Source organism: Amblyomma americanum, chromosome 11 (assembly GCF_052857255.1).
Source record: "Amblyomma americanum isolate KBUSLIRL-KWMA chromosome 11, ASM5285725v1, whole genome shotgun sequence".
Classification (NCBI taxonomy): domain Eukaryota; kingdom Metazoa; phylum Arthropoda; class Arachnida; order Ixodida; family Ixodidae; genus Amblyomma; species Amblyomma americanum.
This window is the reverse complement of record NC_135507.1, coordinates 19195357-19212140: the sequence shown is the minus strand read 5'-3', so window position 1 is coordinate 19212140 and position 16784 is coordinate 19195357. Positions and strand designations below refer to the sequence as shown.

The window sequence follows — 16784 nt, the reverse complement described above, 5'->3', positions numbered from 1 at the left end:
ATCAGCTGCACTCTGCTATTAGTGTGGCTTTACACGGAGCAAAGTTCTAGAATGTGCAAAACGTAAAAATAATTTATTGCCCACTGTCGGGCTCAGTCCTCAAATGTGATCTGGCCGGGGCCATGGTTCTTCATGTACCGTCGGTAACTCTTGTACCGTGCACTCTCTGCAAGTTTGGCTTTCATCTCATCTTCCTGCCTTTGCTTCCAGACCTGAAAGAAAACAGGTACAGTAGCACACTGTTATTCCACGTTATAAATCTTACTAGAGTGGAGCAGTCAGGAGAGGGTTAGAGTATAGTGTATAAATCCTTGTCGCACGACTTCAGATGTTACACACAACCGGCTAAGATTGTGATCTACACATCTGTCTCGGTGCGTTCAATTGACTGACATCACTTTAACGCTACCACTGGTACTGCAGAGAAAAGATGAACACATTCGACCCGAAAACTTGGCAAGAAGACCTCAAATGTGATATATATCCATACCTCAGACTTATTGACTTATAAGAAAACTTGCAATAGAATTGAAAATCAATTCAAGAGGTATTATGATGCAGTTTACTGATGAAAAAGGCTCAAAATTTAGCTCCACAATTTTTAAATTTCGTTTTCCCCTCATCAAACTGTGCACCCGTGCTTGGAAAAACACGCAGAACACCGAAGAAATCTATTAGAGAAACAGAAAAACACGCTGAATGGTTTCTTTGATCGTTCGGTAGTATTCAGCTCGCATAACTACGTATGTAGGAGCCCCAGTCTCTGTTCGCCAGCACTTGAAGCAAGTGGGACAACATGAGTCCTGCTGTCCTACACAGGATTATTGTGTCTGCATTCTCTTATGTTAAAGGGACACCGAGAACAATTTCAACCATTTTTTTTTTCTCAGCAACCATTAGTTGCATGGCTCTCTGTGGCCATGCTGATATTAGTTCACCAGCGAAAGGCGCATTTATTGCAAAGAAAATTGGATTAAAGAAGCTAACCTTTTTTTTCCTGCCATTTCGTTCAAAGCTGCGACATCAGTGATAAAAAGGGATCCGTGATCACAGTTTGAAAGTATGTGGCAAAGCAGCCTTGCCGCAGAGATCAGAAGACAAAAATGCTTTGATATCACTGCAGTTTGTCAAAACCGCCAGTCATGGTGATTTCAATCTATTATTTTTTGATCTTCGATAGTTCATAAAGGATCTTCGTGGAAGGTAGCTTTGTCATTATAACGTGGTAACTTTTATAGGTAAACTTCATTTTGTCACTGCTGACCCTTTAAATACCCTTCGTAGATACATAATAAGCTCTATGCCAAATGTATAGCAAATGCATAGGATGGTTGCCATCTTGACTACCAGATGGCGCCAGTATGCAAACAGCTCCAAGATGTCTTTTTGACACTGACCACAATGCACCAAAAAGTAAGGCACCCTGATTTGAAAATTTCAGCCGAATGCAAGCAAAAACAGTGTGGGCACCTTGAATTTGTCCGAAATCCAGAGCTCATCGCGGAGGAAGCCCTGACGGTCCTTCTCCTCGAGGGCGTCCCACTGGGACTGGGAGAGTGCCATATGGCGGCGGATGAGGTACTGCTTCTCAGGCAGTCCCAGTTCCTGGCCACCCAGGGTGAACTTGAAGAGCCAGCGAGCCTGCCACCAGAGGTAGGAGCCGATTGTGTACGGCAGCAGCACCAGCTGCACCCAGAGCACGTGTCGCACTGTGGGCTTGCTGTAGCCGCCCCGGATGTCCACCTGTTCCTCCAGGATGCGCTTGAGCGTGTTCTCCTCCTCCTCCTTTATTTCCTCCTGTCGAAAGAGAGAGAACAAAGGGATTAGTATATTTCATCGCTGACAGCAGGTGTGACATGGCCTTGAAAAAGGTGAAAGACAGTAACGAAGCAAGCTGACCAATAAATCACTGAATGCGGTGAGGTTCCTCCGTTACTCCCTTCAGTGGGATAAGAAATGGCATGTTTCATTACTGTTGAATATGATGAACGAATGAGTCAAAGACGCACAAAGAGATGGAACAAAGGCTTTTTGAAAGAGAAAGGAGAGGCATATTGGAGCTGAAGATAATCAACTTGACCGCCCAGTGTCTCTGTGAGGTTGGAAACATCTCTTAATTCAAAACTGTTGCATCATTGCCAGTTTACTTGAATCGGGCATGCATGGCAAGTACAGCAGTAACTTTTCTTTATCACAATGTTTGTTTAATTGTATTAAGTACAGTGGCCAAACCTCAAAGCCAAATGGATGTTCCAAACAGTACAAACATCTTCCATTCTGACGCGCAGCTTTCCCTTCAAAAAAACAATTTAATGAGCTCCAGAAGACCTTCGACTCAAGTGATGCAACCTTTCTTGCCTGACCCCACCCAAGAGGGAAAATTACAGGCAACAAAGTACTACTAGCAGGGGCTCAGGATTACCTTTTATGACAGGGCAGATGCGGTGTATATAGTACCCTTACTATAAACAAATCAAAGGTCCCCTAGGTACATTGCTCTGTGGCTCAAAGGTCTGGTGGACAGAGTTCCTATCTGAAAGCTGCCACGTCTAAGTCCCCATTCAATTAATTAAAACCTTTCTTAGTACAGCTTCGATAGCTTTGGGGGCCCAGCTCATTTCAAGCATAGTTATGAGGCTTGTATCAACTTCAAATTCAACACAATTCCATGCAGAATGCTCCATCTAAGCATTTTGCACTTGCACTTCAGGCACCTGCAGCTGTGAGCAAATATGGCACGCATTCTGCTTCAGTACCGAAGATGATGGTCTCTTCATGTACTGTCAGCAAACATAAAAGTACTATTTTGTGCTCATTGTTTGGAGGCATGTGCTGTACTGAGCAAAAGTTATGAAAAAAAAAGAACAGTAAAGAAGTACTTGTGGCTCTGTATCACACCTTTCTTTCACATGGCACAGGCAGCACTGCTGAGTACTATACTGCTCTGCATATGCCACAAACACAACGCATCAACAAAGAAGCACAGACACTAAACCCCAGTGAAACTGTGTGAAAGCTCAGAGCAGACGTCACAAAGAGAACTCGACCACGAGGTCTAGAAAATTTATGAAAATTGAATGGCAACTATGGAAACGGTAACTCAAGACAGCAGCGCTAGCCAGCATGCCATAATGATTGCGCACAGAAAGATTCAGCCTGTGTGGGATGCCCATGTGAGGTCTCCGCCAGCCTCTCCCGTCACACTTGCCTGCACAGACGCGAAATGACTACGAACCCAAACATGCCTTTCCCTGGAACCTATTCTCTGTTTGTCTTCAGAAAATTAGCATGAGCCATCATAAGGAACAGAATATTTGCACAAGGTGGTCATGCGATAACATCCCTGTAGGATAACATTCCATAAGGGGTGCCGGTGTCCGTCCTGCACCCCACTTGCTCCTTTCATTGTGGTCATGCTCAGATGCATGGACACACTGATTATTGTGACGACATGCTTTTCCCGAGAACATTAACAGCTTGCACTGTATAAAGGATGCACAAACTAGAATGAATGAATGGACGGACGGACGGATGAATGAATGAATGAAAAAACTGACAGACACATGCATGCAACTCTCTACCTGAATTCCTATATTTCAATGAGACAAGCTGTAGCAGCAACAAATTTTGCTCGCCGTCAAGTGTTCACACCAAAGTGTGAATGTACTACAAAGCAGTCAAGATAGAACAAGCTACATTTTAGGGCATTTGGAGAAAAAAAAAACATGCCATTAAAGCTCATGAAAGCACCGCAAAGCTTTTCTATAAAAAGACAAGGTCCTGCACACTCTCTCAATCTAAACTTGAGAAAAAAAGAGCACTTTCAGTGCAATAGTCTTGACTATACGGGCCTGTTAATCATTATGAGAATGTAAGTTAGTGCTATGTCTATCAGCTGTACAGAGAGATCTAAACTTGAGAAAAAAAGAGCACTTTCAGTGCAATAGTCTTGACTATACGGGCCTGTTAATCATTATGAGAATGTAAGTTAGTGCTATGTCTATCAGCTGTACAGAGAGCGCTCACGTTTTGACATAATGCATGCTACAGCCATTCATGTCTCACTCCAAAATGCAACCAAAGGCCACACATCAAACAAAACTGCAGCAAACTGGTTCATGCTTTTGGACACTCAACAAGGTGCGTTTACCTTCCTTCTCCTGTCCTTTTTCTTGTTAGGATTGAATAAACCCTCCTTCTTGGCAATCTCCATGGCCTGTAAATGTAACAGTAAGAAAAATTTTAAATGCTGACATAGCAGACCAGAAATGCTATCAGCCTTTGAGCAAGAGAGCATGTTGCCATAGTAGTACATGCTGCAAGATGACACCGAACGTGGCTATGAAATGTGAACAATAACTTGTGACGAGCACTCAAATATATAAAGAATCCCGGCGGCAAAAGTTATCTTGCCCCACAGATCCATGCTTAAAGGGAAGCTGAAACGGTTTTCAAATAGCATGAAACGCTGCGGTTGGGAAGAATGGACTTTGAAAATCATGTATGTAAATTTTTTCTCGATTCTGTTCGCAAAATGAGCCGCAATCGCTTGCTAAAAACCCGCCGCCGACACGCCCTCTTCGTTTCCGGAAGCGCCGAATGGGGGGACGGAACTGGCGGAAGTGACGCCATTCACGGGTAGTCTGCCGGCCGTCCTGCTTTGCTTGCTGCTTTTCAGCCCGCGCTTTGGTGAACGACGGATCCATTATTTGCAAAACGCAGTTCTCAAGCCAGCTGAAGCAACGCGCTATACAGCAACACAGTCGGTATTGGCCGGAGATCCCGTAGATGACGTCACGACAATCCCGGCCATTCGCAGCGTTCGCTCGGCGCCCTGAGACGCTGGTGCCCGTTTTATTCCAAAAAACAGCCATTTGCGTTTATTTCCGCCCTTTTCGAATGCGATATTCTTTTTCAGCAGACTAAAAACTATAAAATGCCGCATGGAACTCAATTTTTTCGAAAAGTGCCTCAGCTTCCCTTTAAGATTCAATAACTCCAGTTCACAGAAACTTGGAGACAACAGCAAAATTTCAATAATGTGCTAAAGTGAACTTCGGCTGAACATCTGTTTACCAAGCTACGTGCACCGAGTAGTCTGATACGCACAAACTTGTGCAACCGAAAAAAAAAAAAGCTGGGTAAGGAAAAATGAAACAACTGTATTGCCAATACCAGTAGAAGAAAACTGGCCACAAAAAATGCAAACATCTAAAGTGCCATATCCCTCTCCCTGAAACGACTCATTTATCACTCGACTGCCGTCCACCTGCATTAAGCTATATAGGACACTATCGATTTTCTGGAAAAATACGATAGCTGGCCATTCAGCAATTCCACATAAACTATATTTTTCTTCTAAAAAATGATGCTCCATGCAGAAGCTGTGTAGAGATTCAGATTTTCACACACAGAAAAGCGGCACAATTTTCTCCAAGCTCTAGCTAGCCAACACAGGTTTCAAATGGACACTGTTACAGTTTCTGCAAAACCTCCAATATGTCCCAGAACCGCTTGAATATTTATAAAGAGAAAATATCAGAAACAAGGACTCACTCTGAGCCTGTACTTAGGCACTGTGATGAGATGATCGATGGCAGCTCGATACCTGTGCCAAGCTCCATAATACTGCAAAAATTTTTAAAACGTGATCCGTTGTAATGCTGCACAAAAGCAGGCTGTGTGTACTTTCAACAAGTGTCGCATCAGTGCCACATTAATATTTATTCACACTACTTCTGAGAAATATCCAACCGGTATTAAACAAGGCTTTCAATATGAATCACATGTACGATACATTCAAATAAATATCAATCTCACAAAGCCTGATGTTTCGAACCTCTCAAGACACAAAACAGATCGCACTTGCCCTGAAACAGCCAGAAAGGGAGATGCTTTCTCAATGTAACAAAGTTCTCGATATGCATGAATAATTAGCTTTTCACTAGATCCACATTAACCTTAGGATTCTAACCAATCACACATTATAAATGAGCAGCAAAGATGACAGGCAAAAGTACATTGCAAGCTTAAGCTTCTAATATGACACAAACATGCTTCAGATTAGGTCCAGGCGCATATATGTACAATCCCAGCCATAATATTATGGAGCACGCTTCAACGATCCGACTCATGTTCCGCCTTACCTAAAGAAAATTTACAAGTACTTTATACATCCGCTAGTATATGCTGCTGGTGCACTTCACTTCACTTTATTTCCTTAAAGACCCTCGTGTAAGGGTATTACATAAGGGGTGGGACACATATAGATTAACAACAGAAAAAGTACACAAAAATTGAACGAGTTATACAAAGAAAAATGATTATCGTGATGCAAGCGAACGCGTAATTTGGTTAAGAAACATAGTTTGGCATGTGATGGCAGCAAGTTCAAGGGGAAGGCCATTCCAGTCGCTGGCAGTCCGGGGAAAGAATGATGAAGAAAAAGTTGTTGTGCGTGCTCGTGGCCGAGATACCTGCTGCTGATGTCCGGTGCGAAGAGAAAAGCGTCTCTCACATGAACCCAATTAACAAGGGTCGAATTAACGACATTTTGCTGTATTACGTTTAATTTCTCTGGAAACTAAACTTCAGGTTATATTTGTTAACAGTACAAGCAGAAATCAGCATGCACCCTTTAAGCTGTTAACAAACCACAGCTGTAAGAAAAGCACCAAGCTGTTTCCCGTACCAACAAGAGCTACACACCTGAACGGCTGAGATGACTGTGATTGTGACCGCAAGGACGACGCGAATGTCAACCTTAGGTGCCACCCGCTTCCGGTAGTACCGGTAGTAATGCCTGTATATCGCCTCTGCAATCAAAGCCAACCAGCAGATTACTACAAGGCACCACAAAACTTTGTTACGACACTGCACAATTAACAAGTGCGACACAAGCAAAATATGAGTTGATGCAGAGCGAAGCGCCATCACAGCATAATGCTGTGATGGGTCAGTCAATATCAGACAGAGCTACACCATGGTGGTCAATATGCAGCAAAGCACCTTGTGACCCCTTCCTCTCCACTTGCTGCATAAACAATTATAATGAGCCTTGATGACTCATCATTTGGTTTTCTTTTCTATGCAACATCAAACTTTGATCACACTTCCTTTTTTTACCTTCAGCTCTGCATACGATACAACAATTTTTTCTGCCATTGCATACTAATAGAATGTAGCATATGCCATCTGTTGTTGCAAAAGTTCTCAATCCAATGTACTCATGGCCAGAGCAAGGTGGAGCGCATATCTGAGCAAAATGGCAATGTTAAGCCATTTCCAAAGAAGTGACAACAATAGTGGCATTTTTCCTCGACACCGAACCACAATACCAGCCAGCAGCAGCGGTCACTGCGCTAATGCTTGGCGCCATACCAACTCTAGCCACGGGCATCTTGGGTAGGAAACTTTTGCTACAGGTGGTACACTCGCACTCATTGTGACCAGCAGTGGCACCCGCATCGCAGTTTGTGCTTTGCGGCTAATAAAAGTGCAGTGATTGAATAGTATAGCAAGCACACTTGAGGAAGCGATAACTGCCCAGCTTGTAACTACACTGAGAAATAAGCTGCCAACACATCTGTGTTTTACAGGATGCATCAAGTGCAACTGCTTGAAAAATATTACGCTATACAACATTAAAACAATGCTAATATATCAATACATTCACTGATATCATTACCATGACCTATGGTTCGAATAATAAAGCTAGATGCCTGTGCATCTTTACATTCCTATGAAAGAATAAAACTATGCATGAGAAAATTATGAGCAGGCAGCATGCGCCTGAAATAAATACTTAAATCATCATTCTATTACAACACATGAAATGGGACAAGTCCTATCCAAAGAAAAAAAAGCTCTTTAGTACCTGGGTTATCCAGCATGTCATCATAGTCTTTTCGAGATTCATCATCTTTGAGAATCTGTGAAAAAAAAAAATTATTTGTTCTCACTCAGTCATAACACTCGTACTGCGACACCACGAGAATGCCACAATGAGTTGCTCACCTCGTAAGCTGTTGCTATAAGGGTGAAACGTTCTGCTGCCTTGGCCTTCGCCTCCTAGATGGTTAAGAAAAGAAAAAAATGGGTGAAGTCCAAGCAGTGCAACAGATAATATCTCAAAATGCATGCTTTCCTGTAACTGTTCAAACAGCTCTTGCAACTCTACTCCCCAAAATGCAACATGTAACCACAAATGCACACTCAACAGGACCAGCACCAACAAATAAAAAACAGCACAGTTCCTATAATGCACTCGAATAAAGCAGCTTGAAGAAAAGCTGTTTTTCTCACGTTCTAAACCCAAAAGCACAAGATTTAATCCAAACATATACAATGCTAATATGCTAAAGTCTCGGCTAAACGTGCTGACACTCCCAAGAATTCCACGTGGAAGCTTACACGGCATCAAGAACAGAAACAGGCAGTCAGAGCAAGGATCTCTTCTCTCAATAAAACGATCAATCTCTTTCACTCCGCTGTCAGGTCCATCCCACCTGGTTTCTGCTTCTATTGTTCACCAATCTCAATGTCACCTGTGGCTTTAGCCATGTTGAACGTGGACACAGTACCCTTTCTTCTAGAATACTCAGAGCTATAAGGTGTAAAATTTTTTGCCCACATATGTCTTCATGGCCACAATATTGGTTGAGGCCTTTTCTGTGCATACTTTGTCTTGATATTTCACAATTAACCAAATATTTGATTAAATAATTAGCACCTTTTTTTTCACTTCTAGCTAAAAAGGGAAAAACACTGTTGATGCCAACATAGTTGCTGCAAGAAAACTTAGTGCTGCACTTTGCCTAAAAATGTTAGGCTACTAAATAAGTTACTGCTAAGCAGGCACTACAGAAAAGAATGACAACAGTACTATGGAAAGCTAGCTGCAGCAGTCACATACACATGACAGTCCTCGCTTTTTTTCACACAGACCGCACACACCTACACTTCACTCAGTCACATTTTGTGAAATCATGGACTTTTTAAGTGCAGTACAATGTAACAAGCAAACATGATGTACGCAACCCTCGAGACTGTCACTGCGTGATACGCAACTTAACCAACAATACAATGAACGCTGTTCAACATTTTTTCATCCCACATCAGTCTAAGACCACATTTTTCTTTACTCAAGAAACTTTGCCTGCCCCCAGTGTGAAGCACACTGGACAGTAGTCGGAAACAACTCAAAGACGAAGCAGCACATGCCCCTCAAAGAAGGCCCTCCAGCCAACAGTGCTGAATGATTGGCATGAGGATGCGATTAATCTAGTTAATCACCTTGCACCTGTTACTCCCATGACATCAGGGTCAATTCCTTGCTCCTGCTAGTGTGACAGCCCCCTCCGATGTCACACTAGCAGAAGCAAGGGACTGGCCCTGACGCCATGGCAGTAGCAGTCTCCTCCAGTGGCTGGAGGGCTTCCTTTGAGGTACATTTGCGCTCCATTCTTGAGTTGTACACAACTATAGCAGAAGTTATCAATATGGCCCAATTAGCATACAGCAATCTTGTTTGAACTGTTGCAAGTTTCTATATCATGCAGTTTTTTTCTTGAGGCTGTGCTGTTTTCATGAGTACTAAAGATAAGCTTCCTTGTCCCAGGTATTCTCACAAAAGGCTATAAAATCCAAGTAGTCCGCATGATTAAATTTAAGTACATACAAGAATATACCTTCTGAAAACCAATAACAGTAAGCATACCTTAACATTTTCGAACACAAACACTGCATGAGCCACTGGTCCAATCCCACTAAATGCACAATGGATATTTTTCATGAAACAAAAGTTCCTCTCTTACTTGTGTTTTGTGCATGTCAGGGTGGTACTTCCGCGCCAGCTGTCGGTAAGTCCGTGCCATTTCGGACTGCAAGAGGGAGGTGGAAAGTTCAGCACTGTGAACTAAGCCAAAAACACTCAACACATAAATACATAGACTGTATGATGGCAAATTTCCAGTCAAGCTAAAGCACTCACCTTGGATGTGTCTCTTGTAATGCCCAATACTGAAAAGAGAACAAGAACATTAATACCACATAAACATGCACATGCAGAATGAAGGTGAATTTGCTAGAGTCTACTGTGATCAGGATTGCAGTAACGCTAACAAAAGCAAAATAAACTGCCATAGAGCACTAACTGTAGCTGATTTAATTAAGTTGCAGAATCAGCGACTATGCAGCTACTGGATATACATTCAGCATGTGAAATTAAATCTGAGTAAAAAAGACAAACCTGTTTGTGACTGTTTAGAACTCAACACGATGCATTAATATTATTAATGCTATGTATATAAGCAAGACATTATGAATTTGAAGACCCAAAAAATGAGGCATCCATGATTTCATTTGCCCTTAATTCAGTCGCTGCAAATCAGCGACACACAATGGCAGAAACAGAGACAGTGCTAACAAATACGGAAATAAAGCAAGAAACACTTTTTTAAAAGAAAATAAGAAAAGTGTTGAAGACAAAACCTAGTGTGCCATTACACATGCGTGAGATGCAGTGACAAAAAAAAATTTCCTGCTTTTAATGCCCCGCAATCTTCGGACTCGAACTTCTTGTCCATGACTTTTTTTTCAGGACTACAAAAACGGTCACACACTGTCTTCTACGTGGCTTCTAGCAAATACGTCACGTCATTTCTACGGACGTTTACTCCATTCATAAGCCATCGGTCAGACAACAATGCGACCGCATGCAAGCACAAGTGAAATGAATAAAGCAGGACTTATTTTTTAATAAACAGCACTGCCTACAGTGAAAACATATAAAGGCTGTAATTAACCGAGAGAACAAGAGGGACCTCAACAGTGCTACGGGCAACGTGCTGTCAAAGCTTCGATCAGGTGGGACAGTTGCCACCACAAGATATTGAAGACGTTTAATTGAACGGAGCCTAGCACCAATTGTTTGGGTTCTCAACGGGAAAGAGTAACGAGACAGCCTTAGGGGACAGACCAGCAACTGATGACGCACGCAAAGGTGATGTTACGCAAAGGTATCCAATGTCTCGCCTCGCAATGTCTTGTAAGAGTGCCCGTCCTCAAGTCATTTTTCCACTAACTAATGCAACTTAAGACGCGATAAGCAACTCAGCGTGGTGTGCACGCCACTACGCGCAAAGCACGAAAGAAACGCATGCAGCTTTAGCGAGTATCAACATCAAACATGCTGCTCAGTCGCATATGTTATGAAACAAAACGAAACCTCGCAAACGGTGCCGGCCTGCATGTTTCAAGAACCGTCTTCGACGTGCCGGCAGTTTAGGCGAAAGATAATTTTTCTTTTACCGCGCCGCCAGCGTGGCATGATGTGACCAACAAGTATAACACGTTCGCGGTCAGTCACGCTTTGGAGAAGCCTGTGTAAGTCGGTTTCCTGAAGCACACGACTGAATTCTTGACGTGCACGAAAATGTTCACTCACCATCGTAACAGTTTTCTCTGCCGCAGTACAGGCCATCGATGAAAGCGTGGGACGCGCTGACGCTGAACACGGTGAAGAGCAAGAGCTGTAAAACTTGCCGGTGTCTGGTCATCCCGTCACCTCACTGATCCGTCACCATCACCTACGCGCGATGTTGAAGTGGCAGAAGACCGCGAGAAATCGGATTGGATTGGATTTGCTTCGCTGTGAAGCCGCACAATGGCAAGTGTCGTTGCGTTGCCAGACTAAAAGGTATAAATGCCAAGAAGACTTAAAATCGACTTCAAATATAAAAAAGTTTCTTTAAAACAAGGTAGAAAAACTATAGTGCTGACTAGTTTATTCACAAAAATGAATGTGACTTACACATAACCGCGGCTTACTCTCGTTTTCAGTACAGTTCAGTGTGAGCTATCAGTCAAGCGGCAAATTCGAGCTTCTAAAAGGCGTTTCGTCGCGGGCGGTTATCGCACGGAATGCTTGTGCAAGGCATCTCCGTTTGCAGTTCCGTACCTCGAACTACAGTAACTGAGCGTTTATCTCGACATATTTTCTTTTCCACAACTGTTCTTTCCTTAGCAAAGCACGCTGACAAGCTCAGATTTACAACAAACACTTGGGCACAAAGGAAACACAAAATGCAAGTTTGAGAATTTGTATATTCCGTGACTCGTGGTCACATTAACATTACACCAGTGTAAAAATCATTTAAAAGAAGACACACTTCGAGCCAGGTGTAATGCCTCGGCTCTGCACTGCACTGAGTCCCTCTGGCCCATGCATGCACCATGGATGGTGCAGTGTTCATCCCTCGTTACTTTCTTCCGAAGTTGCGACTGGCGATGTAACTCAAGTCAACGCATAGCCAGAAGGCTGTCTGAACAGCTTGGGTGCCATGCTTGTTGTGGTGCCTCTTAACCATCGCAGGTCCGGGAAGTGAAAGCGAGATGTCCATCGCGTTCTCCGCTTGCGCGTCAGCCTGTAACCTGGCGTTGTTGAGGTTTGCTGTGCACTCGACAGCGGCTTGGCTCTTCTCTTCATGATCATGGCTTTGATGTGGCTGTACAAATTCACAGCTGCAAAAAAACGAAGAGAACGAGAGGAACCCTTGACATTTTAACACCTTTAACACGTTCATCTGTGCAAAGCACATATATATTATGCTGCCTGAGTAAACCAATGTACAATAATGTTTGTTTGACATGCAACTTCAGTCAAACTGAAAGCACTGCAAACCGCCAGGATAAAGACGAAAGTTAGATAAGGCGCTGACTTCATGATGTCAACTTCTTGTGTCTTGTCTTCTCTGTTATTTCAGTGGTTTCGCTGCTTTAAGTTGACATGTTACACCATCCTACCCTACTCAATGATACTATATCAGTGCAACCCAATGTTTACTGTCTTCAGTATGGTTAACAATTAGTTACATTTTATACGGCAAACACAAATATTTAATTGGCTGAGCTGTTGAGAAGGAAAAGCTGCTTGACTGTCTCAGCCAACATCGATCCCAATAATTATGTGACAAACAGCTATGCACTATACTGTATATCAGACTAAAAACGAAAGCCATTTGCTTCACGAACAGTCACTTAACACAAAATATATTCTTTGAATTATTCTCAAGGAAGAGCATCAGCTATTCAGTCTTGAGTGATTATTAGATAATACAGATATCATGCACTCCAGCCTCCAAGCCATGTCAGCACTGAACCAATGCTTGCTATGCAAAACAAAAAGGAATATTTTGCTTTATAAATGCGACAGGAAGTGCAAGCGCCAGACACATAGTTTTCAGCTGTTTTTTTTTTACATTGATTTTGTGAGGCTACCTTTGATTTGAAGGCGGAAATTAAATGCTACTGAAAGCATGCAGCAGCAGTTTTTCAGTTCAATTCAGTTGGCTTATATGTTTTCACTGCGAAAATTCCCTTTATTCAGTCATACAACATAAAAAACAAATGCAATCTTCCTGTATTGCAAGGCCTAGACATATGAGAGCGAATTAAAAATGATAACCCACCCAAAACGGACATTGAGGACTACTCTGTCCAACTTTCGCTCTCAGTGATATCAATTCTGTAGGTCCAACTAGTTGTGTTGATGGTTGTCCCACAGTAAAATATGCATTTATTGTCGAGAAAACTGGATTTCAAAATTCCCCACCACTTCATTCAAAACTGCTGACATTAAAGGGGCTCTGAAACACCTTCCGAGGAGAGCACATCAACTCGCTCAATCACTACACTGTGTTGTCATAAAAACCTGAGCCAAATAATACACTTCTAGATGCAGCAGAGGATCCACAATCAAGTGCGAAAATTGGCGAGCCCTTCCCGGCGACATTTTCATGCTCGCACCCTCCTCCGCCGCTCGCATCTGCGTATACAAGTTGAAAGGTGGCTATTGGTTAGATTCGTTCATACGTTGGGCAGCTACCGTGGCCGTGGCCAATAATGCGCGTAGCTCTGGCGGGTGAGGAGGCTCCACTCCCGGATGTGGGGCCGGTGGAGGACCGCCAACCTTCCAGCGTGCAAAAAGTGACGAGAGGAGAGGGAAAAGCGCAGACGCTGAAATTCAAATTTTGACTACAGATAACTCAGCTTCTAGAAAGCGCAATAAAAAAATTCTTGCTGGACAATATTCGTGAAGTGGCATGCTTTAACATCCCCGGCATGCCGCAACTTTATTAATGCCCCTTTCAGAGCCCATTTAAGACCGAAAAGCACTCTGTGATTGCCAATTGGAAGTGAATGGTATAGTGTAGGCTAGCCTCAGAGATCCGTGTAAAAATGGTGGTGGCGACACCTATATTGTTGGCCTTTTCTAACTTGTAAAAGTCCAGTTATTTTGCAAAAGTAAAGTTTTCGTCATTTGTCCTCAAAGTCCGTGAAGCATGCAGGTGAAGGACGGAGATTACCTGCATCCTCAGAACACCCAAAACACTATGTAGATGGTACACATTCCAATGCAACATGAATGCAAGCCACATATTCATTCTGGCAGGAAGATGCATCCTTAAACTGCTTACAACAATATAAGAGGCTGTGGGGCCACACCAAACTCAATTTTACCTTGATCCCTGCCGTGCGGAGAGTCTGGCAATGCACTGTCTGCAGAGAGGATGTCCTCCTGTGCAAAATGGAGCCGCAGGTAGGCGACGCCAATGCCCGTGACAGCCAGGTTTATGATGCAGGCCACCGTGAGGACAACAGCCATCAGCTTGTAGTTCCGCTCTTTGACACGCAGCTCCTGGATGAAGCCGGACTCACCCATTTCGGCATCGGTGTAGGGCGGCCTTTGATGCGTACACCGGCAGAACCCTGTAAAACGATTCTTGCACAGTTTGCGTCGTTGTAAAGATAACTCAAAACTATTCAGAAACAAGGGCTTGCATCATTATTCAGAAATAACCCTTGGGCTTTTCGACTATTCTCGTTTCAAAGTGGCATTGCTCTGAGGCATTGTGGAAATAATCAAACTTTGCTGTAGCAACTGACACATACATAGCCAGCAATGACCCAAAAATATGTAGAAATGTAATGGACAATGTTTTACAGATTTTACTCCATAATGCATTAAGCCTTAACATTCCGCCTGTCAAGGTATTCTAGGAATTACGAAGTACCTGTGGTTTCCTTGTGATTACACATTAGCTGCAAAGACCAAACATCATTAAGAAAAAAAAAACATAGACATGTGACACTTTGCCTTTGTGCATGATAGAGACTTCATCACACCAACCATAAAAATCAAGCAAACAAGTGATCAGAAACACAGAGCCAGCAAACCACAACTCACTTTTAACATGTACGCCTGGATTATCAGCAGTGACTGCCAACGCTGAAGCAGTACCAGCGGCATTCTGCGACGAGCCTAGCACCAGGCGACAGTCATCCTATGTGAGCAAACGATGAAAGATACAAGTTGGAGTTCAACACAATAAGAGCGCTATGTAGGCACAGGCACCAGAACATTCGATTCCCAAAGTAAAAAAAAGAAGTTAATTTAAAGAACCAGACAAAACAATGATAGCTCAGTTTGCACTGCACTCTCCTCAGCATTGGCAGTTTCTTAGGTGTTAAAGAAAAGAAGCAGACACTAAATTTCTAATTAATGAAACCAAAACACTCGCAGGCATTACTGCATGTGCAATATCACAGCAACTTCACTGATCATCTTCAATAAAACCACTTAGAACCTCCATTGGCCCTTCCTTCATACACTCTGACATCTGCCTGAGAAACTTTGTTGGAAACTGGAAACTTCTTGAGCACTGTGTTTCGTCCCTCTTCTCGTCCTTCTTCCTGCCTTCTTTGGCCGCGTACGATTGCGCTGGAAAACTATGAACTTAAATCTACATTTGCCAGATATACGGATCATGATTTGTGGATTGCGGAAGCATCCACGGCCCAGATCCATTGCCAGGAATGTCCTGGGATGCTAAATACGAATGTTTTTTATTTGCATGTGTGTTCAAATGTGCCACTAGAAATCTGCAGCTGGAATTCTTCCTTTGAAAGCTGTTCACAAACAGTCAGTTTTTCTTTTATCGACACAAGGAATGTGTTCTCCAGCATAGTGTGAAACATGTGTATTGTCTGCGCACATGCACTGTCAATTGGTAAGAAACGCTGTTTTAAAAAGACATTGTTGGCACTTTGTTAGAGCAGATTTTGTACAGCTTTGTACAATACCAGGTATAACGAACCCCGGCAAGCTGAATGAAAACAACACTCAGCGGCCATTGAGACTGGCTTTGTTGCACGTTATCAATTACCAGCTGGCAAGAGTAGACAATAGCATAAACAGCCACATGAAGAACATGTGAAGCCTCAAAATTTGCCACATGTCTTCAATCCAGCGCACTAAAAACAGCTGGCATGCACTTCAGTCCACTTGCAAGACAATAAAGATCAGAAAGAGGCATGCTCACCGCAGGGGCTACACTTAGGTCCTCAACTTCCATGTTTACTGCCGGTGAAGCAGGAGCGCGAAAGCGCAGTTTCCAGGCCCTACACCATCGTGGCTTGAGACGTGCAGTGCCTTGAAGCGGACACCATGGCTCAGGAGGCAAGGTCACGTGGCTTCGTCTTCTTTTCCATAACATGTAGCAGTGATGGAAGGAACATCTTCAACCTGCAGTACTAACTTTTTCAGCCGCTCGTGGCTGTGATGAAAGAATTATGAAGTTATAGCTATGAAAATACATCTTGCTGCATGTTTAGTGGCACAATGTTTACTGCAATAACAAGAAAGAAGTGTGTGATAGATGAAGATGAAGAAGTCAGAAAAGAATGACTTACACAGTTTCTAAAGTTTTATAATAATAGCCTGA

At 43.0% G+C, this 16784-nt stretch overlaps 2 protein-coding genes across 2 annotated transcripts; both read right to left on the bottom strand.

The window, feature by feature from the left end:
• Positions 1 to 54: 54 nt before the first annotated feature.
• Positions 55 to 11648, bottom strand: LOC144109493 (dnaJ homolog subfamily C member 25 homolog). Its single transcript, XM_077642316.1, has 10 exons — positions 11447 to 11648; positions 9992 to 10020; positions 9816 to 9881; positions 8017 to 8070; positions 7877 to 7931; positions 6709 to 6815; positions 5557 to 5628; positions 4151 to 4216; positions 1471 to 1797; positions 55 to 212 (listed from the first exon to the last, which is right to left on the bottom strand). Exons 1-10 carry the CDS (start codon positions 11556 to 11558, stop codon positions 93 to 95), a joined length of 1008 nt encoding a protein of 335 aa, XP_077498442.1. The 5' UTR covers positions 11559 to 11648; the 3' UTR covers positions 55 to 92.
• Positions 11649 to 11825: 177 nt separating this feature from the next.
• LOC144110224 (uncharacterized) lies at positions 11826 to 16547 on the bottom strand. The gene is made up of 4 exons (XM_077643066.1): positions 16383 to 16547; positions 15248 to 15344; positions 14521 to 14769; positions 11826 to 12522 (listed from the first exon to the last, which is right to left on the bottom strand). The coding sequence occupies exons 1-4, from the start codon at positions 16413 to 16415 to the stop codon at positions 12296 to 12298; spliced, it is 606 nt and encodes a 201-aa protein (XP_077499192.1). The 5' UTR covers positions 16416 to 16547; the 3' UTR covers positions 11826 to 12295.
• Between the last annotated feature and the right edge of the window lie 237 nt (positions 16548 to 16784).